At 33.5% G+C, this 27,068-nt stretch overlaps 1 protein-coding gene across 1 annotated transcript in view; it reads right to left on the bottom strand.

Annotated features, from left to right (window-relative positions):
• LOC126882399 (juvenile hormone esterase-like) overlaps positions 1-27,068 on the bottom strand; it is a 77,952-nt gene that overhangs the window by 7,754 nt on the left and 43,130 nt on the right. The window contains exons 7-10 of the mRNA XM_050647313.1: positions 22,795-22,978; positions 15,173-15,339; positions 5,153-5,285; positions 716-863 (exon numbers count right to left, since the gene is read on the bottom strand). Coding sequence (XP_050503270.1) covers positions 716-863; positions 5,153-5,285; positions 15,173-15,339; positions 22,795-22,978 — 632 coding nt within the window. The remainder of the gene's footprint in view (positions 1-715; positions 864-5,152; positions 5,286-15,172; positions 15,340-22,794; positions 22,979-27,068) is intronic.

The raw sequence follows: 27,068 nt of genomic DNA, 5'->3' as shown, positions 1-27,068 counted from the left end.
TTTAATTATACAAATTGCAAATGAAATGTAAAGTATTCTTCTATTTAAAAAAATTAACTTGCTATCTGCTTTATTTTCAGTCCTGCAACATTTTGAAAAAATAAATTTTTTTTGCGAAAGCTGGATTTCAAAATTTATTTTGCGAAATCTATTGAACCGATCTTAACTAAATTTACAGTGTTGTTTTATCACATCATAAAGTTTTTCTGAGTGAAATGTGAAATATATAGGTCCTAAGTTTAGCAAAAATGGTTAGAAAACGTAAAATGCGAATACTTGTTTTTTTTTAAGTTTTTTTTCGCAATTATTGCTATTTTGCAAAAAGGGTAACAATTTTAAAAATTTTTAACGAATTTTATTTTGTAGAAAATTTAATTACGCAACTTTTATTTTAGTGCAACTTTTCTCGGAAGTAAATACTTTTAAAGTTGTAATAAAAAAACAAAGAAAAGATCTAATTTTTTCATCTTTTGACATTTTGATTATTTAAAAAATGTTCCGGACCTTTTTGAGTGAGAGGATAATTCAATTATTATTATATGTATGTGTTAATTCCAAGCAATTTCTGCAAAAAAATTAGAGTCACCTCTCAACGTCCATCTCAAAACAGATCCGCCCTGGACTATAGTGAATCCCTCTGTCTTTAATTTTTGCCCAGTTTCCTCTACTCAAACTACTATTATTTCTCTAGTACCAAATGAAACTAAATACTTACTGATACTTAACAAAATTTGTAATTATTTTGAGCATGCGTTTCATTGTTAGTATGTCAGGTTCAGGGTAAATATTGAGATCATCCATAATTTTTTTCTGTCCACCAAATATGTAGGCTAATTCTTCACCATGGCCAACATTTCCTATGCCTGTAAAAATAATCCAATTCATAAAAGTAAATAATTGCGAGTAGGCCAATCAAGTTAGGTTTTTACTCGACACAATAGGGAACTTGCATACAATTTTAAATATTAAAATTATATTAAAAAACATAAGGTAACATGATCTTAAAACGCTTGTATGCGAAAAAACAAATATTTTTAAGCCGTACGCTAATTACGACGCTTTGGAAATGCTATAAAATTCAAATATCTTAGGAGGCTCTTGAACGTCCTTCTATTGGTTCGACGTCACGGGCCACGGTCAACCGGGCCTAGCAGTCGGAAACAACGCGATTAGGGTAGGTATCACGGGTATATTACATTTTAATCGTCTTTAATGGAAAATTCCTAGGTATTATTTATGTTCATCTTATATATTGTAATAAGTAGTTCCCCAATCAGCTTAGTTTTAAACTGAAATTGATAAAGTTGAGTGCTACTTTGTAAAGAGTTTAAAACGCATAATATGACGGGCGAGGGTTTTTCAAAAGGTCAATCTGACTAACTTACCTACCATTGATGTCTTCATGGTGGCAACTTTTATAAAAAGTAGTGAAATCTATTCTATTGGAGAAATGCGAGGTGTCAAGGCAAATAAGTAAGAGTTTTTAATAAACATGTTTAAACCGTTTATAACAATAGTTTGGTACCATTATATTATAGTATACGGTTTACCCCGTGGGTTTGATCTACCTACCTCTAATCGAAGGATTTCGTATATCCTGGAAAAGATTACGGTGTAATTTGCATTATAATAAAGATTATATTTTATTGTAATGTTTATTAGTACCTGCTGGAGCCTTTCATTATTGTGTTCAAAGCCTTCTGAGGAAAGATTATGGTGATTAGCAGACGTACCGATAGAACGTGTACATAGCCAACAAAATCCTTCTTTACAAAGTTAATAATATGCATAAATAAGAAGAAACATTATTGTAATTTTACAAGTTAATATCTTTATCATCTCAGCTTATACTTACACCGTATCCCTCGGTAGACCGCAAGCTATAGTAGAAACCCGACTGTAGACCACATACTATAGTAGCACCAATACTTTTTAGTTACTTTTACTTTTATTACTAAAAGTTTTGTTTATTTTTAAGTTACTTGTTTCTTCTTTGATCTTCAACACAAGAAACGACAAAAGTAATTTCATAAAAAAGAACTTTTTGATACATGTCAACAGAGATAAAATGTTAATATTTTGCCTGTCACAAAAAAAAATCATTTTTGCCACAGAGTAAAACAAGATATTTCAACTATATTATTTATCTATGGGCAAACTGCATTAAATGCAATAGCCCACCGAACGGGCAAACGATAAGAGTGGCCTGTGACGTCAGAGCCCAGCTCTCGCTTTTGAAGTTGTTTGAAACGGAAATTTTAGGCGCGGAACTTTGATCAGATGTTGTACGTACAGTATTCATTGTTAAGACGTAATATTTTGAATATAACATTTTAAAACATAAATTAACAATTTTATGCAAAAAAATTTTTTAGTGCAAGTTCCCTATTGTATAGAAGGGTTTGACAGTTGAAATGTGTATGTGTACCTATTATAAAAAGTCTTATTTAAGGATTCATAAATTATTTAATGGAACTATTTTTAAATCAAAACGTCAAACTCATTATTTTGCTAATAACTTAAAACTTGTATATTAAGAGATTTGACCTAAACAGACAACTTTTTCAGAACAAAAGAGACACTAGGCTATACCTATTAAAATCGGTTAATGAACAAAAAAGTTATTGCAAAATAAACTACAAAATGGCTGTTTTTGAAAATGGTTAACAACTTTTTTGTTATTTCTTTTTCTTCATGTACCATGTCCTTTCAGAACGTTGGTTACCATCATAGCTATCTTAATCTTATTCACTGCCACCCTAAATAGCATGCTTGTATCAACACCATACCAATCTCGCAAGTCCTTCAACCATGAGGTTCTTCTTCGTCCTGGACTGCGTTTGCCTGCTATTTTTCCTTGCATTATATTTTGTAGTAACCTATATTTGGGACTTCTCATTACATGTCCGAAATACTCCAGCTTTCTCTGCTTGATGCTTTTTATGATCTCAGTAGTCTTGCTGAGACGTTCTAGTATTGTGGAGTTTCGAATCTTCTCCAACCAGGGAACTTTTAAAATTCTTCTATAGAACCACATTTCGGAAGCCTCAAGGCGATTTAGATCGATTTTATTCACAGTCCAGGACTCGACACCATAAAGTAAGACCGAGAACACGTAGCAGCGAAGTAGGCGGATCCTCAATGCCAATTTTAGGTCTCTGTTACATAACACCTTGGAAATCCTTCTAAAAGTGGCTCTAGCTTGCTCTATCCTAGATCTAATTTTGCCGTGACTTTCTGCGTTACGATTTAATTGCTGTCCAAGGTAAACGATTTTATCAACTTGCTCAAGTTTGATATTATTTACATATATAGACGGTTTTATATGCTGTTGTTTACTTATTACGAGTATTTTGGTTTTCCGTATGTTCAGATCCAGACCTGCCTCCCTACAACTCTCACCGACAGTATCAAGTAGTGTTTGCAGATCTTCTTGACTAGAAGCTAGGAGTACTGTATCGTCCGCATATCGCAAATTATTGATAACTTCACCGTTCACAAGTATTCCTTCTTGTTTTTCAGAAAGTGCTTTTCTAAAAATTCTTTCGGAGTAAACGTTGAAAAGCAGGGGTGACAAGAGGCATCACTGCCGTACTCCTCTTTTAATATTAAGAGCCTGTGATTCCACACCATCTACTAAAACTGATGTTGTTTGATTCCAATATAAATTTATAAATTTACAATTATTCGAACATCTCTGCCGTCCAAGCCAATGTATTTTAGAGCTTCGATCAATATAGAGTGCTTAACACGATCAAATGCCTTCTGGAAGTCAATAAAACAACAGCATATGTCTACAGATATATCTCGACATCTTTGAGTAAGTACGTTCATTCCAAACAGTGCCTCTCTCGTTCCAAACCCGTTACGGAAACCAAACTGTGCGCCATCCAGGTATTCCTCGCATTTATTGTAGATACGCCCTTTTATTACCTTCTGAAAAATTTTCAAATAAGTGGTTTAACAAACTGATGGTTCTATAATCAGCACAGGCTTTTGCTGTTGTCTTCTTAGGTAGAGCTATAAACAGTGAATTAGACCAAACATTAGGTAGTTGTCCGCTGGTATAAATGGTATTGAAAAACGAAGTTATAACCTCTAAAACATTGCTATCATTTATAAGCTTGTATATTTCAGTTGGAATTTCCTCAGGACCAGTCGCTCTGCCATCTTTTGATGATTGTATAGCTTTTATAACCTCAGAGCGTGTTATTAGGGGTCCGTCGCAGTTAGTAATATCGGGAGGTGAACTACTCCTATCATCTTCGAATAGGTTCGTAACGTAATTTTCTCATTCTTTAAGTTTGTCCTCTACTTAAAATATTACTTTACCATGTTCATTCTGTAGCAATGCAGTTTGTTTCTTATTGAAGATACCAGCCGTTTCTTTCACTTTTTTGTCATGTTAAACGTGTCGTATGTTTCCAAGTTCTTCAATATCATGACACTGTTTGGCTAGATGTTGACTCTTTGCTTCTCGTATTTTACGTCGAATTTCTTTTTGTATGCTGTTATAAAGTGTTTCGTTGTTTTTCGCTAGTCGCCGTTGTTCCATCAAATCCAATATGTCATCTGTCATCCAAGCCTGCTTTTTTCGCTTTGACCTGCCTTGTAAATTTCTCACACATATTTCTTTTACTGTTGTTACGATTTTATTTAAGCCCTCGTCGACATTTTCACCAATATTTTCCCAAATTAAATTTTCGTTCAGTTGTCTTTGAACTGATTCCTGATTTTTTTGTTATTTACTAAATTGTTTAAATGTTCCTGGACTTGAGGGTCTTATTGTGTTTTAATTGTTTGTAAAAGATGGGCCAGATCGGTTGAGTAGTTTTTGCGAAATTTAATTTGTTATTAAGATTTTTTTAAACATACCTACTACCTACTACTACTCAAGATAGGGTGAAGTCAAAAACACTGCAATAAATAGAACACAATTGAAGAAACTAGTACACAGTTTATCCAGAGAAAAATAAAAAAGAAGATGCACTAACTCGGCCAGTCAGTAATCTTACACTTTTGGTCAACAAACTCATAAGCGCCCAATACTACACAAGGAGGAATGGAGCTAGAGAGAGATATCTCATCTTATAGTTATACTTATTCTATCATTTGCCTATTTTAGTACTACGGAATATTATTTTTATCATACCTGGAACGGCTAAAGGTTGTATATGTCCCATAGGTCCTTTATGAGAGAACTGATAGAAATAAACTGGAATATACGTAGATGCAACTACTGCGTGGTGAATAACTGGTGTTGAAAATAGTTCTTCGCCTAAATACTAAAATAGATGAAACAATTTTAGAATAGAAAATAATAAACTAAATATTGCAAGAGGTTTGTATTTGGCCGAACACGAACAGCAATGTAAAATCGATAATATTATTATCTCCAAACGTTTGTCTTTTGGCACCAAATATCATAGTTGAGGACCAAAATGAAATACCAAATTATTTATTTTTGAGCGCCAAAGTATTGAGTTGTGAAGTTTATTTATCTATTTTAGCATCAGCTTATTATTGTTGGCACCACTAATTTTACTTGAACACTAAATATTTGAACACCAAAATAACCAAGAATCGGCAACAAAATAATATTATATTTAATCTTAAATACATTCTTTCTTCTTTTGGTTCCTATCCGTTTCGGATGATGGAAATCATATTGGCAATCAAAACCTTGCTCGCTACGGCTCGAAACAGTTCCGTTGAGGTTTTCTTAAACCATTTTCTCAAATTCCGCAGCCATGAGATTCTCCTTCTACCGGGTCCTCACTTACCTTTGACTTTACCTTGCAATATGGACTGCAGCAGGGAGTAACGGTGCTGATTTCTCATAACGTGTCCCAAATACTAAAATTTTATGCGTTTGATGGTAAACACAATCTTCGGTTTCTTCTTCATTCTTCCTAGGACTTCCTTGTTCGTGATCCTTGCTGTTCAGGATATTCTCAGCATTCTTCTATAAAGGCACATCTCAAATGCTTAAAGTTTTTACCAACTACACAGGCATACACAATTATACATTCGAGCACTTAAATTAAAAACACCAGTAGGTATAACCTTCCTCCAAAATAATACGTATAAAACGGTATAAACCAACAAGAACTAACAAATGTAAAATTAAAAATCTGTTCTGACCTCTATCGATACAAAATAATACAGAAAACACCAGCATAATTATATTATTGAACTATAAGCTTTTTCTCGAGTTTCTCGTCCTCACTTTCTTTTCATTCCTATAGGAAGGTTTTTTGCTTAAAGAGGTAATATATCGTATTTAAGCCGAATAGTCATTCTAAGAACATGTTTGCACATATTCCTTCATCTTTCATGAGCATTAGACAATTACAAGTACCTTGCAGCCAGTCATCTTTTTTCTTCGACAAAGACACTTCCTATTAACTAAATACTTTATCTTCATCATCCCCACTCGGAATTCTAAAACGGGATTTGTCTTTGTAGGCATCTTTTGTTTTTGTCTTTGTAGGCATCAGTCCATTGTTTTAAAGCCAGATTTGGCTGCTTTGAAACTATGTAGTTATGCAGTTTTTGACCATAAAGTTACGTCATCTTACGACCAATAACAACATATGGCATAGAAAAATGGATAGTGATAATTAGTACTTTTAAAAGAAACAGGGAGACAGGGTATAAGATAATAGCACAATGCATACGTGGAAGACTGAACGAATACATGGAGGATACTGTGGGAGAGTACCAGGCAGACTTTCGATCCAACCGTTCGGTAACAGACCAGATTTTCACGCTAAAAGAATTACAAGCAAATTGCTATGAGTACAAAACGACCCTGTATGCGCTGTTCGTAGATTTCAAGCAGGCATATGATCGTATAAATAGAAAAGAAATGTACCGTGCTCTGAAACAATTACAAATCACCAAAAAATTGATTAGCTTGATTGAAATGACGTTGGCAAAAACGAAAAGCGAAGTAGTGTGGAAAGACATCTCAGGGGACTTCGAAATCAAACAAGGACTCAGGTAGGGTGACCCGATGTCAACCACGTTGTTCAATGTTCAATCTTGTTCTTGAAGTAATAATGAGGAATTGTAGCATAAAAATGGAAGAAACCATATTTAAAAATGAACATCAATGTATTGCTTTTGCGGATGATCTAACAATATTAGCAAAATCAAAGAAAGAATTGAAAAGAATTGTGAAAAAGATAGAAAAAGAAGCAAATAGGTTTGGTCTAAAGATAAATGAAAAGAAAACTAAATACATGATAATGGGTGATACACAGCAAGACAATGAAGAGTTTATAAAAATACAAGGGGAGAAAGATTACATATACAGTTTTGACAGAGTGGAAGAGTTTACTTACCTTGGTGTGAAAGTAAAGGAAAATGGACATGAAGATAAAGAAATAGAATCCAGAATTACAAAAGGCAACCAGAAATACGGAATGCTGAGATCCTTAATGAAGTCTAAGTTTGTTTCAAGAAAAACAAAAGAAAGAATTTACAAGACAGTGATTAGAGCTACGGTTGTATATGGAGCTGAATTATGGGTTTTAAGAAAGGCAGATGAAGAAAGATTAGAAAGATGGGAGAGGAAAATTCTCCGATCAATTTACGGAGGCATAAATACACAAATGGGATGGAGAAGAAGGACAAATAAAGAGTTGGAAGAGCTGTATACGGAACCAAAAATCACTGCAATAATAAAGTCGCATAGAATAAGATGGCTGGAACATATGCAAAGATTGGAAAACCATAGAATGACCAGGATGATATTGAACAGGAAACCAGTAGGTAAAGAAAGGAAAGGAAGACCCCGTAAAAGATGGTTTGACAGCGTCCAAGCAGATTTACGAGAATTAAAAATAGATAACTTGAGAAACAAGGTATTAGACAGAAGAGAATGGAGAGGAGTGGTAAGAAGAGCGCAAGAGAAATTGTAACAGAAGAATGTGCCATGAATTGTAAAATGAGAGCTATATATATATATATATATATATATATATATATATATATATATATATATATATATATATATATAAATATATATATATTATTTCGTAAGGGGATTTTTCCACATTCTCTATTTCATCTATTTTATATATATATATATATATATACATTCATTTATAGTACAATCCTGAGCCTTCGATAGTAAAACTTAAACACAAACCTGAACCACGTTAACCATCCTGAACCTGTATATTGGTTCAGGATTGTTTTCCTTTTATAACTGACATATATTTTTGAACTTACAATATAAATAATTTTTTTAAACTAGTGGTGTCATCAGCGGACAAAACTGATTAACTTTCAATTCAATATGTCACTTGGAATCCGAGAGAAACCTGTTTGTAGTATGGTTCAGCATTGTATCTTTTAGTTCAGACATTTGCCACTTTGGCGCTGGAAACAATTTCTCGAATATACATGATCTTTATGTATATATCACAATTAATACCATCCTGATCCATACCATGTGGCAACATTGCTTTGTCGTTATTTTGTGTAAAGATTCGGCGAATTCTATTTTTAGCCAGACAGATTTGTTAATAGGTATATATTATATACTTTAGTTTTGCAACTTTGCAAGATTCGTTTGTTTTGGTTCAGGAACGTCGCTGTGTGCGCTCGATGTAAAAGTGAATATGAATAATAAAGGACGTTGTAAATTGATGGTTGATATGTGTTTGTAAGTTAGGTAAAGTTTAGTTATACAGAAGGGATTAAAATAAATTCTCACTTTGAGAATAATGGTTTAAGGATTAAATGTATATTAAATTTATTTCTAGACAAAACATAACAGAAAATTTAAATCTTATTTAACAAAACAAAAACAACTTTGACATTTATTAATGTCAAAGGAACAAAATTGGGAACAAAAAAATTGAAGAAAATTGCTCCATGCGAAGCCGAGAAAATGCAATTTTTTTTAACGTATACCGATTTTGAACGTTGACATTCCATTTTCTCCAACCTGATGTTTTATTGAAATTTTGGTATTTTTGGTATTTTTCACTCGTAATACCGATAGTTTTTATTATTATAATATATGTTATGAGTCTTTTGACGATATAAAAATTTGTGCGGAGAAAGAGAACCGAAATAGAAAGGTGATGATTCGAAAATTACCATCCTATTATGTATATCTTCGCCGTACATGCCGGTCAACTTTGAACGGTTGTATCTCAGGAACCACTCATCGCAATTAAATAGTTTTTCTTTTAAAAGAAGCGTCCTGCCGCTTTCTTCCCAAGACCGTTTTCATAATTTAATTTAATTTAATATTTTCCGAGATATTATATTTGTTTATAAGGCAAAAAATTGTTTATAATTTTAAAATATTCCTAAGGCCGCTCAAATAGTCCAATTTCAATTCTGTAAAGTACATTAGATAGGTATAGTGCCATTTTATACAAAAACCATAGTTATTCTTATGCATCATAATTACTGTGGTTATTATGGCGACCCTAAATTTTTAATTAACAATTTAATTGTTGCTAAACTGTAAAAGCTCTTTTGGTAGATAGATCTATTTATTGATAAATAATTACTAACCTAAAATTTTAGTTGAAATTAAAAATTTTGTTGAAAAAAACCAGCATTTTCCGAAAAAAAATTTCGTCGAAGTAAATCGAGAAAAATCTGTCTCTATGCAGAATTTCATTACGGTGAATTTTTATTTGGGTGTTTTTGGTGTAAAGTTAAAATCTTTGGAATTGTAGTGCAAAGATTGAAAAACACGATTTTCGGGCGCCATTTTGTTTATAGAAAAGTAGCACACTGTCTGTGGACTTTGCCTACCTATATTATTAATATATAGGATCATAAGATTCTATTCCAGCAATAAAATTGCTGGTAAATAACTTTTCCCAAAAATTGCTTATTCTCCGATAATCTGCCCAGACTATTCTTGCAGTTCTCAAATTTAAATATTCTACTAAGAAAGAGCCATCCACATAATATATGTGAAGAATTGGTTGACAGCAAGCAGCGTGAGAACGATTCGTTAATATTTGAAGAAGTGGTTGATAGAGCGGATCACGGGAATAACGTTTCTTCAATATCATTTGAAAAACCGGTTGAAAGAGAGAAGCGCGAGAAGGACGAATCCCTAATAATAAAGAAACTCTTAAATTTTGATAGTAAACAAAAAAGTGAACAGACAAGCAGCAGTTCTGTAGCTAAAAGGATATCATCTCTTGTTTTAGAAGAGAAGGTAATAACTCAATTAAATTACGATCATCATCATCATTCAACCCGGATCTATCCACTGCTGGATATAGGTCTCCCTCAGTATTTTCCATGCATTTCTGTTTTGTGCTGTTTGCATCAAATTTTTGTCGATCCGTTTTATTTCTTCAGACCAGTTGGTTGGCGGACGACCTTTACTTCGATATGCTTCTTGTATTGGTCTCCAGTGTATTATTTGCTGTGTCCATCTGTTATCCGACATTCTAGCTATGTGTCCAGCCCAGTTCCACTTTAGTATGGCATCCGTCACTCCTCTTCTCCGTCTTATCTCCCTGTTCGTAATTCGATTCCTACGAGAAATGCCTAACATTGAGGCTCCATTCCATGGCTTTAAATTACGATATAAGCAGTATAATATGGCATCCAAAACAATTTGGTACTTTACGTTTTCCTAAACTCCAATAATTGTCAAACTAATAATCTGTGAGAAAGCCTATAACGTAAGGAAAGAAGCAGAATTGATTTTAATCCATTAGACATGACATACCCTGGTAAGATTGTTTTGTCGTTTACGGCTCGTAAGACGGTTTTTTGTGTCCAACAAAACAAACCAAACTCAGCTGCATGTATAAAAAGCCTATATGACAAGTCGTAAATGACGAAATAACTTGGTCACAAGATTCTGTGTCTAATAAGTTAAAATCAATTATGATTATTTTTTTAATGTTACTTTACTTAAATCTTTCCTATTTCTTTTAACGTGTTCGATTCATTGTACATTTTTTTAGCCACTTGTTGAAAAAACGTTGAGGAAGAATTACAAAGATCCAAGGGATTTTTGCTTCTATTGCGAAAAGGATGTACAATCTCATTTTGCTAGACATATTTCTAAATGGCACTCAGAAGAAATTGAGGTAGTTAAAATATTATGTCATAAAGTTAATTTGAAAGAGAGACGATTGGCTTTATCAAACTTAAGAAGGGAAATTTTATCAGAAATCGGGCAGACGCCGCATTAAGACCTGTTAAAGGACAAACCTTACTGATAAGTCGTCAAGTGCAGATATATATCTACCGTGCAAGTATTGTTTGGGATACTATAATAAAAAATGTTTACTTAAGCATACCAAAATTTGTCCGTCTAATAATTATGATAAGGATAATAATAGAAGACAAACGTCCCAAAGCGACGGACAAACTACTTTGTTTCTACACCATTTTCTTAAACATGACGATTTATTAAAATCAAAAAAAAAATTCAGGATGCACGCAGATGACATAAATATTATTGCCAAAAAAGATCCCTTAATTTGTCAGTATACATATTTGTACATAAAAGGCCGTCAAAGTAAAGGCAATATGGATTTGGTAAGAAAGAATATGCGAAGACTTGAAAAACTCTTACACTTTGCAAGACTACAAAATCCAGAGATTAAGAAACTTATAGGTATTCTTCGCCTAAAGCATTTTCAACTAATAATTTTTGGAGTTAATAAACTGGCAAAATATAATCCAGAAACAGAAAATTATGAGTCACCAACGTTGGCCATAAATTTTGGGACACTTATAAAAAAAATCTTGCGACTTAGCATATATTAATCTTGTTCAGATTGAGGACACAAGCGATGAGAGAAAAGACCTTAAAATATTGAAAAATCTTATAGAATCCCAATGGTGCAATGAAGTTTCTGCACAAGCATGTACCAACTTCAATCAGAATAAATGAAACAAGGAAGAACTTCTGCCGCTTACTAACGACCTCAAGAAACTTAACATTTTTTTGCAAACAACTGCAGAAGAATTATTTGACAAATTGAAATCAGATGAGTATGATTTTAACACCTATAATTCATTAAAAGACACACTGTATGCGCAAGTCATTCTTCTTAACAGACGAAGACCAGCAGAGATGGCTCAGCTAAAGATCCAAACGTTTAAATGTATTAATTTAGGGGGTGAAAATGCTCCGAATTCGAAAAATGTTTAACTCAAGCTGAAAAATGTTTATTAAAAACTTACAGTCGTTTAGTTATAGGAGGTAAGCGTGGAAGAGGAGTAACCATGTTGTTATCACTATCAATGAAAATGCATTTCGATTATATTTTACACTGTAGAAATAGCTTTGTAATTGAAAGTGACTTTGTATTTCACACCACTGGAAGAGGATTTGTTGATGGAACTAAAATTATTCATAAATATGCCAAGAAATGTCAGTGCGAGTATAACAGCAACAATACTTTGAAAGCATTTGGCCACCATTACTCAACTTCTCCAATTTTACAATAATGATATGGAGCAATTAAGCAAATTCATGGGACACACATTACAAACGCATTGCAATTATTATCGTTTGTCTGAAAAAGTATATCAAACTGCTAAAATTTCTAAACTTTTACTTTTAATGATGGAAGGAGCTGAAAAATACAAAGGTAAAACTTTAGACGAAATTGACATTAACTTACCTCCTCTCTCTGACGCGCAAGGTGAAGAAATGGAAAATATATATTGGATGATAATCTAAACGCCGATTACCAGATTCCATCTACTTCAGCTAACTTAGATAATAATAAAGAACCACCAAAAAAAAGGGCCATTTAAAAAAGAAAATCTTTATTGATAGGAGACAACCATGGAGAAAGCAACAAAAAAGCATTATCGCAGAATATTTTTCCGACCATATTAAAAACAGAAAGCCTCCCGTTGAGGTAGAAGTACATCAACTTATTGGAGTCTCGAGGTATTTAAAGAAAGAAAATGCACAAGTATCAAAGCTGTCGTTTATAATATATGTATAAAGGAAAACATTAAATATTAAACACTATTTTTCAAATATTTTTTAGTTGATGTTTAATTTTTTTTTCACTATTTTGAAAGACATTATTGTTTTATTTTTGATCTGTATCACATTATTCTTACGCTTGCAGGCAATTGAAATTGCCATTACTTAAGCTATAATCAATAATAAAATCAAGTAATGTACAAATGTACCTACTTTTGATAATAAATTATTGTACCGAAAACTTTCCTGATTTATTCCTTTTTTGTTAATCTGCATAAATTGCTGTCAACATAGGTACGTCATATTTTTGACATTCATTTCTTTATAAGAACTGGAACCTGGAACCTATAGTTTATAGTAATATGATGCTGCCATTGCTGTTAATTCGGTGGGACATAATATCGTTTTGCAATATTATGATGGGTTCGCCTTCTTTATGATATTCATTATGTGGGACGGATCTTTTGCAGTAATGTGATACCTTCGCCGACAAGTTTGTTACTGTTTAAAACCGTTTTTTAACTAATGAGTTTTATATTAGGTATTATTTTTAAATACTATATAACGTTACTGTGCAATCCACTATTTATTTCATTTTTTTGCATTTTTAAACATTTGTTGTTGTTGAGATACAATCAAAACTTACGCCAACGAGTTTATCATTTTGTTTGATAAAAGAGGTTGCTTTAATTTCTTATATATAATATTTTATTACAATCAGTTTAATAGTTTGTTTTTTTGAGATATTTATAATTTGTAATTTTTTAAAGCCTGTATGTTTATTATTTTGAAAAATAAACTAACTAACTAAATAACTAAATAAATTACTGCTGTCATTACTCCACAGGCGAGTGTTCTTGTAATCTGAGATCCCAATCCCAGGGACCACCATTATAAGACACTAAGTTTTATTCAATTTATTATTCTCCGGAAAATAAATAAACAGAGGGGTTTGTCTATTTGTTCACTTCATGAACAATACAAATAATTTACTAGATAAATTGTAACTATCCAAAAAGGTGTAAACTTATGCATATGTAAAAGATAATTCTTGCATTTCTTTTGTTAATTTTTATTTTGACTACTTACTGAAGCCATACGAAAATTTCCCTAAGAATCCCATTTCACTTAAAACTGGCAACATCTATTAGGCTCAGGTTTGTATATATACACATATGTTTGGGTTCAGAATTGACTGAAATAACAAGGGGATCAGGATTATGTCAATAATATGTAAAATCCCTATTTATATATCTTTAAAAATATTAAAAATGTCTTTTGTATATATACATTTTTGAAATCCCCGCTAGAATTAATGAATATAATCGTGCCGTGGGCAACTATAAATACTCTAGATAATTGAGGTTCAGGATTGTACGGTTTTCCAGATGGTTCAGGTATGATATAAAGATGTATATATATATATATATATATATATATATATATATATATATATATATATATATATATATATATATATATATGTATATATTTATATGATGTATTTTTTAATAGACAAATTAATATTCTGTATTGTAGATATAGATATGTATAGTAAGAAAAAATGTAATTGTGTTTTTCACGCCCAAGGCCTACATGGCCTGTTGAGCAAAAATAAATAAAAAAAATAAAAGAAAGACATTAAGGAGGATATTAGGACCCATTTGTGACAATGGTATATGGAGAATAAGGTTCAACCATGAGTTATACCAATATTACAAAGAACCCTCTATAGCAAATTATGCAAAAATACAAAGATTGCGCTGGGCAGGTCACCTCATAAGAATGGACAATGGCAGAACACCTAGTAGAAAGCTTAGCGGAACTATGGTGGGACGTCGGCCAGTAGGAAGACTAAAGAAGAGGGGAAAAGACGAAGTGAGAACCGATGCTAAAGATATATTGAGAGTGGACAACTGGAGGAGAGCAGCCTTGGACAGAGATACTTGGAGGCGGATTCTGGGGGAGGCCAGGGGCCGACTTGAACTTGTTCTAACAGATTGAATTTAAATTTTATACTATGGTGACTGGTTCCATACTACTACCTACTATGCAATTTCTGACTGGCTCGACCCAAATATTCACGATCACTATACCATTGCATGAGAAACCAACCAATGGTTTTCTTATGCTGTAACTAACTATACTACTTACAACAAAGTGGAAGGACATACAATATTTTGTTAGCAATTATTATTTTTTAAGAACACTTACCTTAAGAAACGCTGGTATATCATTCGAAAAATTGGAAGAAGTATAAACACTTCTATACTCTCTGCCAGCCTGTGCTAATTTTTCGGGAGGTACATTTAACCTTGGATTTATGACCCTACGAACATCTCTATCATAGTAGGGAGCATCCTGAATCTGCTCATTAATATCTTAAAGAAAAAAAAAACAAAATTTCAACAAAATAAGCAACGTTCTTCTTTGTTTTTAAAAATTTCTGTATTCTTTTACTATTTTCTCTTAAAAACCCAACACTTTTTCTTCAACTAAAACTTCTTAAGGTGCAGTATCTAATGGAAGTTGGCAATGCCTTCTAGAAATTCATCTCTATTTTGGGTTTCTCTTATTAAAGTTTGGAGGTATAGTTCTGCCATTCCTTGATGTTACGCAATTTAATTTCCAGAATACGGCGAAATATGGCATATTTAGAATAAAACAGTGTACATAAACAAGACAAGCAAGCAATATGGTGGAGATATGTAGATGATGTGTTTTCCATTGAGCCTAACGGACCAGAAGCATTGAATAAATTTCTGTTTGACACCAACAATAAAGAAGAATCAATCACATTCATCATGGAAAAAGAAAACAACAATTCACTTCCTTCTTACTTCCCAACAACTGTTGCCTGTCACCGTTCTCAATGTGAAGACATGTATTATCTATTAGACAACCCGCGTACTTTGTGGGGATCATATATAGGGTGAGGCAGATAACTGGCCTATTAGAAATATCTCGAGAACTAAAGGCAACAGAATCATGAACATTGGAATACAGGGGTTTTGAGGGATGATCTATTAAATGAAAATATTTTCATCTCTTTGCAACTTCCGGTTATACCGGAAGTTGCTTATAACTTGGTTTTTTTAAATGGGACACCCTGTATATTTTTACATTTTTGGATTTTCCTCAATATCTTCTTTTTTAAAATATGAGTTTTTGTAATATTATACATGGTATTTTAAAAGATACTTACGTTTTTTTATTAATTTCGTAGCAACATTCACACCCTGTAGAATTGTAATAGTTTGACATTAAAAACTCTGTTTACGTTCAAGTGATTTTTAATATAGTCTATTATTGTTAAGAATCATTAGTATAGCTAATTTTGAAATTTTAGTATACAGGGTTGGTCGAAACTCGGAATGAATATTTTCTGAGTTTTCTGAAATAGAACACCCTGTATTTTAGTATTGTAATGAAATGATATTTCATAGTACTTTTTTATTTTATAAGTATTCCCTATACCTAACTGCTTTAATTTGTGAGTTATTGGTGATTCAAGCTAAACATTAAGTGCAACAAAAAATACGTAAAATTTTATTAGGTTGGCCGTGAAAATATTCAATCACAAATAATTTTTCAGAAATAAATACATATTAATCCAGACTGATCCTTAAAATTACCAATAATGGTTTAGCTATCAAAATACCTACGTAGATAAGATTGTTGGTGCGACTAACAATTAAGCACAAATTAAAGCAGTTAGGTATAGACAATGCTTAGGAAATAAAAAAGTACCATAAAATATCATTTCATTACAATACTAAAATACAGGGTGTTCTATTTAAGAAAACTCAGAAAATACTCATTCCGAGTTTCGACCAACCCTGTATACTAAAATTAAAAATTTAGCTATACCAATGATTCTTAACAATAGTAGACTATATTAAAAATCATTTGAACGTAAGTAGAGTTTTAGTTGTCAAACTACTACAATTCTACAGGGTGTGAATATTGCTACGAAATTAATAAAAAAACGTAATTATCTTTTAAAATACCCTGTATAACATTACAAATCCTTATATTTTAAGAAAGAAGACATCGAAGAGAATCCAAAAATGTAAAAATATACAGGGTGTCCCATTTAAAAAAACGAAGTTATAACCGGAAGTTGCAAAGAGATGAAAATATTTTCATTTAATAGATCATCCTTCAAAACCTCTGTATTCCAATTTTCATGATTCTGTTGCCTTTAGTTCTCGAGATATTTCTAATAGGCCAGTTATCTGCCTCACCCTGTATAATGCCAAAGGCCATATCCTTAGGGATTCTATCCATTAATTGGATTTTGCATTAATTATGTCAAAGCAACACATTTTGTGAGTAATTAAAGGGTTTTTACCTATATATTTTTGCGGTGCCGCCCAAAATCCCGACAGCCAAAATCCCGACAGCCAAAATCCCGACAGCCAAAATCCCGACGGCCAAAACACCGACATGCAACAATTCTCGCATAAGTAAAAATCCCGACAACTACAATTTGAATATTTATTGTTTCCTTTTCAAATGCAATATCAAATCATATTATAGAGTATTGAAATTAAAAAATTAATTACTTACTAATAAGTACGGGTACTAATTATTATGTATTTTAAAAGAAAAAATTTTAAACACTTCATTTTATACTATAAAAGCTACACTTACTGAAATGGAAGGTTGTAAGTGACATGATAATATCTATTATATTAAAGTAAACTTGAATTCAGGATTTGATTATAATTATTGGACTATATATTGACAAAAAAAATAATTTAATTCATATACCCATGTTAGAAATTTTATTTAGAAAATTAGTTCATATTACATGGTAAATACTTTTGTTTGGTAACAAAAAATAAAAAACAGATGGCCATAAACAAAAAACAAGAAATAAATGTAATTATATTAAAAACAAACTTATCAAACCTGTCGGGATTCTGGCCTGTCGAAATTTTGGCGTGTCGGGATTTTGGCTGAAGGGATTTTGGGGCAGACCCATATTTTTGGTGGCTCAGCATGTCATCCTTGTAACAGCACTGATGATGCTCTACTTAGAGCGAAAACGTTCTGTGATAAATGTAGCCCTTTAGGTTTTTTTTTAAATAAATATATTTTTTATAAAGGAATTTTTGATTAAATTTATTGGTGATTGATGGTATACAGCCAGCTACAGGAAATTCTTCCTTGTGGTTGTTTTAATTTGTTCTTCATCATCATCAACCCGTACACGTCTACTACTGGACATAGGTCTCCCGCGGCTTTTTCCATCTGTCTCTGTTTTGTGCGGCTTGCATCCAGTTACCGATAACATGCTTCAGATCATCGGCTCATCTGGTTAGTGGGCGTCCTCTGCTCCTTGGTGCTTCTTCTCGTGGCCTCCACTCGATAATACGTTTAGTCCGACAATAATACGTTTTGTCCGACAATCGGGCGACGTGTCCTGTCCAATTCCACTTTAGCGACGCGATTTTTTCGACAGCGTATGTTGTTTTTGTTCTACTGCGTATTTCTTCGTTTGGGATTCGGTCTCCTAGGGAGACAACCAACATCTGGTGCTCCATAGCCCTCTGAGTTACGCGAATCTTGTTCACTACCTTTTTTGTGAGTGTTAATGTTTCGGCTCTATAAGTGTTTACAGGCAACACACACTGGCCAAAGATTTTCCTTTTGAAGAATGTAGGTAAGTCCGTTTTAAATACATAGTTCAGTTTACCAAACGCTGCCCAGGCTAACCCTATGCGACGTGGGAGCTCGCACGTCTAGTTATCTCTTTCCAACCGAATTTCATGTACCAAGTACTTCTAAGATGCAGTCTACTCTGCTCAATATCCATTCCATCAACAATAATATTACGATTTAGCACCAGATTAGTCATTATTTGCATCTTGTTTATGTTAATCTTTAGTCCGACCTCTAATGGTGGGGCCACACTAACGTTATCGTTTAACGTCCATTATCGTATTAACTTATACACCAAAAGTGATGGATTAAACTGCGCATTAAAGTGGCTGGCCACACTTATTTTAACGCGTAGTCAGTAGAAAACACGTTTTTTAATAAAATAATTTCAATATGGAAGTCGAAGCTGCTATGCTGTTATATTTTATGAGTGCCAATTATTATTTTATGAATTTATTATTTTATAAATAGATCAAGCAAAACCCCAAGACTCAGAAAAAGATGGTGGATGATAAAAATGCAAAGAAAACGATTTTTTGTATTTATTTAAATGAGTCTTATAATAGTATCCTTTAAGAGTGTCTTTTTTCTTTTTTAAATCTTCTACCGTCGCGGAAGAGAAAATGACTGCACAATTCGATGCCAAGCATCACCATGAACACCACAATAATTTTTGTGTGATTTTTGTCGGGGATCGCATAAACAAGGTTCTGTTTCAAACACTGTTAAAAATTCCTATTTTTTCATTACACCACTCCATTTTCGTAGAATAGTATGTGTTTTACAAAACAAATTACACTGCAAGCTAGAATTTGTTGCGTATAACTAAAACAGCGCTAGTGTAGCCAAAACAACGCGATAAGTGACAGAGTAACTCCTTTTATGTGTCGAAAGAAACCGCCACTCGAGCTATCGCCTAACGTTTAACGTGATTAATAATGGCAATAAAAAATTAGCGCGCTAAGTCGTGGCTACACCTCTCTTTAACGTCAAATAATGCGATAATTAACGGCATTAGACGTTAGTGTGGCTCCAGCATAAGGAAGCGTGATATAATTTGTTTAACATTATTATTGCATCATCCATACTATCGGCTATAAGGACGATGTCATCTGGGAATCTCAAATGACTGAGCCTCTCTTCATTTATATTGATACATATTATATTCGTTTAGATCTACCTTCTTAAAAGTGTGTTCTAAAAGGGTTGTGAATAGCTATGGTGAGATGGTGTCTCCTTGCCGTACTCCTCGCTGTATACAGAATTTATTTGATTGTTGCTCAGATAGTCTTACGCTAGCCGTTGCCTTTTGGATATATTTGATCATGTTAGTGCAGCGATGGTCTATCTAATCAGTTGATAGTCAGCACGGGTTGCCAAAGGATGCCCACAGGGAGGTGTATTATCTCCGTTAGTGTGGAATCTGGTTATGGACGGACTGATTGGAACGCTCAACAGGAAAAAATATAATGTCCTGGGCTATGCAGATGATTTTGTCATTCTGGCACAGGGATAGTTCAATACATCTGTCAGGGATAACATGCAACAGGCCCTGAACGTAGTATCAAAATGGACAAGTGAGGTAGGATTGTCCGTAAGCCCTCACAAATCCAAAATAGTAGCCTTCACCAGAAGGAAAAAATTAGAGGGAATAGGACCTGTGAATCTCATGGGGATTTCCCTAAAGGTGGAGAGGGAGGTAAAATATCTCGGAGTCATAATAGATTCAAGGCTTACCTGGAACGATTAACCAAAAGAGCGATGGCCACTTTAATGGTGACCAGACGCACACATGGCAGAACATGGGGACTTAAACCGGACATGATGTATTGGATATACAACATGATGGTAAAGCCCACAATAACGTATGCAGCATTGGTCTGGTGGTCAAAGGTGCAGCAGAGAAATGCTATAGAGAAGTTAGGCAAGATACAAAGGCTTGTCTGTCTCAGCATAACAGGAGCAATGAAAGGCATACCAACTGCAGCAATGGAAGCCTTACTAGACCTTCCTCCCTTACACATCACAGTGAAGGGCGAGGCAAGGATGAGGTTACATAGACTGCAGGGAAATCAAAGCAAAATTGCAGTGGGCAAAGGACACTGCAGCATCAAAGATATATGCGGGGATCCGATATGGGAGATGATAACAGAACTTTCTATCCAGAAAATTTAAAATGGAAATACCTTTCCAGGTGGAAATACACTCCAGAGAGGTATGGGAAGATCCTGGCAGACATCTGAAGTATGAGGGCCACACCTGGTATACAGATGGGTCCAAGATAGAAGATGGTTCGGGATCAGAAGTATATAGTGAGGATAGGAACTATAACGGTTCCATCCCACTAGAAGAATATACCTCTGTATTTCAGGCGGAGGTATATGCGATCCTGCACTGTGCACGGATAAACAGATTGAGGACTTCTACTAATAAGAGAATCAATATCTGTTCAGACAGCCAAGCCACCTTGAGGGCTTTAAAGAACCCAAGGATAACCTCAAGGCTTGTATGGAAATGCCGCGAAGAATTTGACACCCTGGCGGAACATAATGAGGTAAAACTCATTTGGGTGCCTGCACATCAAGGGATCGCTGGTAATGAAAAAGCTGACGAACTTGCTAGATGAGGATAAGCAACAAGATACTTCGGTCCAGAACCGTCACTGGGAGTGCCCAAAAGCACAATCAGAGACCGATTAAGAGGCTAGATACGAAGACAGCACAAAGAATACTGGGAAGAAATTCCCACGCAAAAGCATGCGAAGGGATATATAGTGCGTCCATAAAGTAACGCATAAATTCATTATCTCGTAAACCGGTGACATTAGGGAAAAATCCCGAAACAGGTCGATTTTTATTTTTCAATTCCGATTTTTTGGCATATATATCATACTAGTGACGTAATCCATCTGGGCGTGGTGACGTAATCGATGATTTTTTTAAAAGAAGAATAGGGGTCATGTGATAGCTCATTTGAAAGGGTATTCAATTCTCTATCCAATAATATAAACATTAACATAATTATTTATACAAGGTGTTCAAAAAAACATTTTTTTAATTAAAATAATTGAAACAAAAAGAAGAATGTATGTAATTTTTTTTAATTCAAAATGCATTTTACTGTTGTCAAAAAACAGGAAAAAAATGTTTATTTGACAAATAAATATTGTTTTTCGCTTAAATTCAAAGTTAAAGCCGCCACCCACCTGTCTCTTGGCAGTTTGAACATTTCGTTTAAGCGAAATACAATGTTTATTTGTCAAATAAAATTTTTTTCTGTTTACTGACAGTAGTAAAATGTATTTTGAATTAAATAAATTACATAATATATTCTTCCTTTTCTCTCACTTATTTTAATTTAAACAATGTTTTTTGAACACCCTGTATAAATAATTATGTTAATGTTTATATTTTTCGATAGATAATTGAATAACATTTCAAATGAGCTATCACATGACCCCTATTCCTATTTAAAAAATCATCGATTACGTCATCACGCCCAGATGGATGACGTCACTAGTATGATATATATGCCAAAAAATCGTAATTTAAAAATAAAAATCGACCTCCTTAAGGATTTTTCCTTAAAGTCGCCGGTTTACGAAATAACGAATTTATGCGTTACTTTATGGACGCACTGTATACCTCAAACATGCCGCAAAAAGGGCTGAAGAACTGTTCAAAATGAACATGAATCAGCTCAAAATCACTACAGGTTTCTTAACTGGAAACTTTCCAGTAAAAGGACACCTACACACGATAGGACTATATGTATAACGGAGATCTCAGCTGCAGACTATCCAATAGAGAGACCGATACAGTCAGACATTTATTGTGCGACTGCGAGGCGCTGGATCGTAAGAGACAAGCAATATATGGAGACTGCAAACCAAGTCCGACAGTGTATGGCACTAACCCAATGGAGCTTTACAGGCTAGTGAAAGGCACTTATATATTGGATTGGGTGTCATGAGAACAAATGGAAGAAAGCACACACAATAAGCTGGAAGGCTGCAGTGCCACCGGGGTGCATGTACGGACGGCTTCCAGGAAAAAAAATCAGTTGATAGACCATCGCTACAATTTGTTCTTAGCCGCGCGGAATTCCCCGTTCTCCCCTAACCTTGTACTTTTTATGCTGTTTTTTAGTGTAATTAAATTGCTTACCACGTACTAGTCCAACAGCTTCTTCTAGTGCAGTACTTATCAACATAGGTGTTTTTTCAAAATGCCCACTTGATAATTTTTCCAACATGTACCCTGTTATTACTGCATTTTTATGTTCTGGTTCAATACTTGGTGTCCAAATAAGATTTTTTGCCAAACTGTGATTGTATTTATGCTCGAACAGCTGCAAAATATAAAAAAAAAACAATTTTTTCTACGACTGTTTGATAACATGCTCATTATTCACTACTTTTAAATTGATAATAACATCCATCACTTTACCCGTGAGTAATAGTTCATTACTCACGGGTCATTACTCACGGGTTTAACTAAACAAGTGATGAATGCCTGTGACATATGTGTCAGATATTAAGGTCGAAATAGACAGGTTGTAGAAAAAGCACAAGAACGAATACCCTTAAAAATGATAAAGGGGATATTATTACTGACGTGAAGGAGAGATTGTGTCACTGGACCAATTACATCCAACAACTATTTAAGGATGAAAGAGGAGAACTGTCATTAGAAATCACAGATGATACCGGACCACCAATATTAAGAGAAGAAGTCATCTATGCCATTGAAAATACGAAAGAGGGAAAAGCTACAGGACCAGATGGTGTGCCCATCGAATTATTAAAACTTATTGATGAAGATGGTATTGATGTAATGGTTGAACTCCTTAATCTAATATATGAGACTGCCACAATCCCCAGACAATTGCTGCAATCGACCTTTGTAGCAATTCCCAAAAAGCCAAGTGCAACAACCTGCTCGGATCACAGAACAATATCTTTAATGAGTCACACACTTAAAACATTTTTGAAAATAATACACAGCAGAATTGTTAAGACTCTCGAATATGAAATCAGTGACACATAATTTGACTTTAGAAATGGTATGAGCACACGAGATGCTTTTTTCGGCTTGAATGTGCTGGCCCAGAGATGCATGGACACGAATCAGGATATGTACTTATGTTTTGTAGACTTTGAAAAGGCATTTGATAAAGTTCAAGATAAACAGCTTGTAGATATATTAAAAAGCAAAAATATTGACAGTCGTGATATGAAAATTATATCCAATATATATTGGAATCAAACTGCCAAGGTAAGAGTTGACAACCAGGACACTCAAGATATTAAAATAAAAAAAGACAAAGAGAAGTCCGTCAGGGTTGCGTGCTGTCTCTACTACTTTTCTGCTGACTACTTTTCAATGTCTACAGTGAAGCGGTATTTCAAGAAGCGCTCTCAGATTCAATAGAAGGTATATCTATCAATGGAGAAGTTTTGAACAACTTCGTTTTGCTAACGATACAGTAATAATAACGGATAACAACAATTATTTACAGAACGTAATGCAACGCCTTAATGAACGCTGTTATGAGTACGGACTGAAGATGAATGTAAAGAAAACTAAATGCAGGATCGTAGCTAAATCAGCACACGCAAATATCCAATTAACTAATGAAGATACTGTAATTGAGAGTGTGGATAACTACAAATACTTAGGAACATGGATAACATCAAATGTAGACCAAACCAAAGAAATTAAGACACATATTGGAGTAGCACGTGCATCATTCATTAAACTTAAAAAGTTTCTTTGTTGTCGGGATATAAGGTTAGAACTACGCCTAAGGATGCTTCGATGTTACGTGTTATCTACTCTTCTTTATGGCTTGGAAGCGTGGACATTGAAACAAGTCCATTTGAATAAGTTGGCCGCCTTTGAATTTTGGTGTTACAGAAGAATCCTACGAATATCATGGATTCAAAGAATGTCGAACGTGGAAGTAACTAGAAGGATAGGAAATCAACCTGAAAAAATACTGACTGTCAAAAGACGGAGACTTGAGTACTTGGGACATGTGATGAGAGGGCAAAAATACTCATTATTACAATTTATTATGCAAGGCAAAATCAGAGGAAAGCGAAATGTGGGAAAACGAAGAACATCCTGGCTTACGAGAATGGTTCGAATGCAGTAGTGCAGAGCTATTTAGTGCGATAGTCAACAGGGTCCGCTTTGCCATGATGATTTCCAAACTTCGATAGAAGATGGAACTTAAAGAAAAAGAAGACTGTCATAAATCACACGAGCTTGCGTGCTATTACGTTGCAATCTTTAAATTTGATTCTCTATGACAGAAATACACCAAAATAGTGTTTTATTTATACGGTCACAGCCTCCTAAAGTCCTAAAGCTTACGGAGGCTTTAGAAGGCTGCGATACAGTTAATCCTAACGGTCGGGACATTTACAATTCAGTATTGTAACAATATTATACGCCTTTTAATAGTAGGCAACCAATTATTAAGTCGCGTACTATTGGTGAACTACAACTGTCTTTGTAAATTTTAATAATTTTAATCAAGGATAATTGATAATTATTGTTGATTTTTATACCAATAATATTAAATGTTAATAATTATTCATTTAATTAATTATAGTTCACTTCACAAATTGTTCAAATATAATGGCAATGTTCTTAGTATAAAGATATTTAGATTACTTATAAAATGTATGGTGTAACTTACGTCACTTAAACCATGTAATAAACAAAATGATAGATAAGTAAAGTGATGTTAATAGTTCGGCTAGTAAATAAAACAGTAATAAAAACTTATTTTAATTTAGTTTTGTTACATTTATCAATAAACGGACGATGCATTTTAAAGTACAACACTTTTTCTACTAATAAAGAAAAAAGAAAAAATCGTAGAAAAAGTATAGTATTCTACTTGTAGGTAATGGCTATTACTCACCTCATGAATTACGACACTCGCCTTCGCCTCGTATAGCAAACTTCATCATCATGTGTAATAGCCATCATTGCATGTTGGTTTAATAATATACATGATATAATATAATGATCCACAAAAGTTATATTAATACATTTTTGGGAACTTAACTAAGGCATCTTTTCATAAATTTTGTGATGTTTCATTGACGTAATTATTGAAAAGTCTTACAGGCGCCATGTTGTAATTTAATTTAAAATAGGATCATAATATTAGGGCACTCAATGAGGATATTTGGCTCCGAATTCCATCCTACTACATCGATTTACTTGATATTTTCACAGTAAGTAGTGAATAGCTCAAGAAACAAAGTCTACCCTATGCCGATGTGCGCTATTATCTTAGGGGTGGTTCCCACCCCTTCTCGGGGGTGGACAATTTTTTGGTTAAAATAACCACGGAAGTGGCTAGAGAACCTAATTTTAAGCAAAAACTGTTCTATAATTATTTTTTGAAAACTCGATACTTTTTGAGTTATTCGTGATTGAAAATTGGCCATTTTCATTGAAAAATTACACCTTTTCGGACGGATTTTTGCGAATACCTTAAAAACTATGCATCTAACAAAAGAAAACTATATAAAACATTTCTGTAGCTTATAAAAAAACAAAGACATTCGTTCCTTCATAAATCTTCTAGTTAAAACACAAAAAATGATATGGTAGGTAAGAAGAGTTTGTTTTTTTTTGCTGCATGCTCAAATCGGTGTATTCAACTTGAAATAACAGAGAAACTCTGTCGATTTTAGGTGTATAACTATACTAATAACTTTTGTAGTGCTTGAAAAGACCTTTAAAATAAGCAATACTAAATGTCCATTACATTCAAACTAAGCGAGATATTCTGCAAAAAAATTGATGACTAATGTATTTTAAGAAGAAATGAGAAGTACATAATATGTTTAACCTGTCATCCATCAAAATTTAAATACATCGTTTTCTTTTTACAATACTTTTTATTATAGTGTTATTTCTATGTTCAAAAAGTTGAACTGGATTAAAATGAATGGTTTTTGAAAAAAATAAGATCAAAATATAGATCGTATTTTTAAATTTTTTTAAAAAATCTTCTTTTCCTCCATGTAACTCGAAAAATATAAGAGATACGAAAAAAGATACCACACAAAAATGTAGGGCTTTTTCAGATAAAAATTTCCTTTCTATTTTTCACTACTGTATCTCTTATCATTTTCAAGTTACACGGAGAAAAAGGAAGATTTTTAAGAAAATTGAAAATTGCGCTGCATAATTTGATATTTTCTTTCTCAAAAACCATTCATTTTAAACCCGTCCAACTTTTTGACCATAGAAATAACACTATAATATAAGGTATTGTGGAAGGAAAATGATGCATTTACATTTTGGTGGATGGGGGTTAAAATTACTTCTCATTTTTTCTTAAAATACATTAGTTATCAATTTTATTTGCAGCATATCGCGCTTAGTTTTAATGTAATGGACCATTAATA

This window comes from Diabrotica virgifera, chromosome 3 (genome assembly GCF_917563875.1).
Source record: "Diabrotica virgifera virgifera chromosome 3, PGI_DIABVI_V3a".
NCBI classification, from domain to species: Eukaryota; Metazoa; Arthropoda; class Insecta; order Coleoptera; family Chrysomelidae; genus Diabrotica; species Diabrotica virgifera.
The sequence above is the reverse complement of the archived record's forward strand: the minus strand, read 5'-3'. Positions and strand labels throughout refer to the sequence as shown.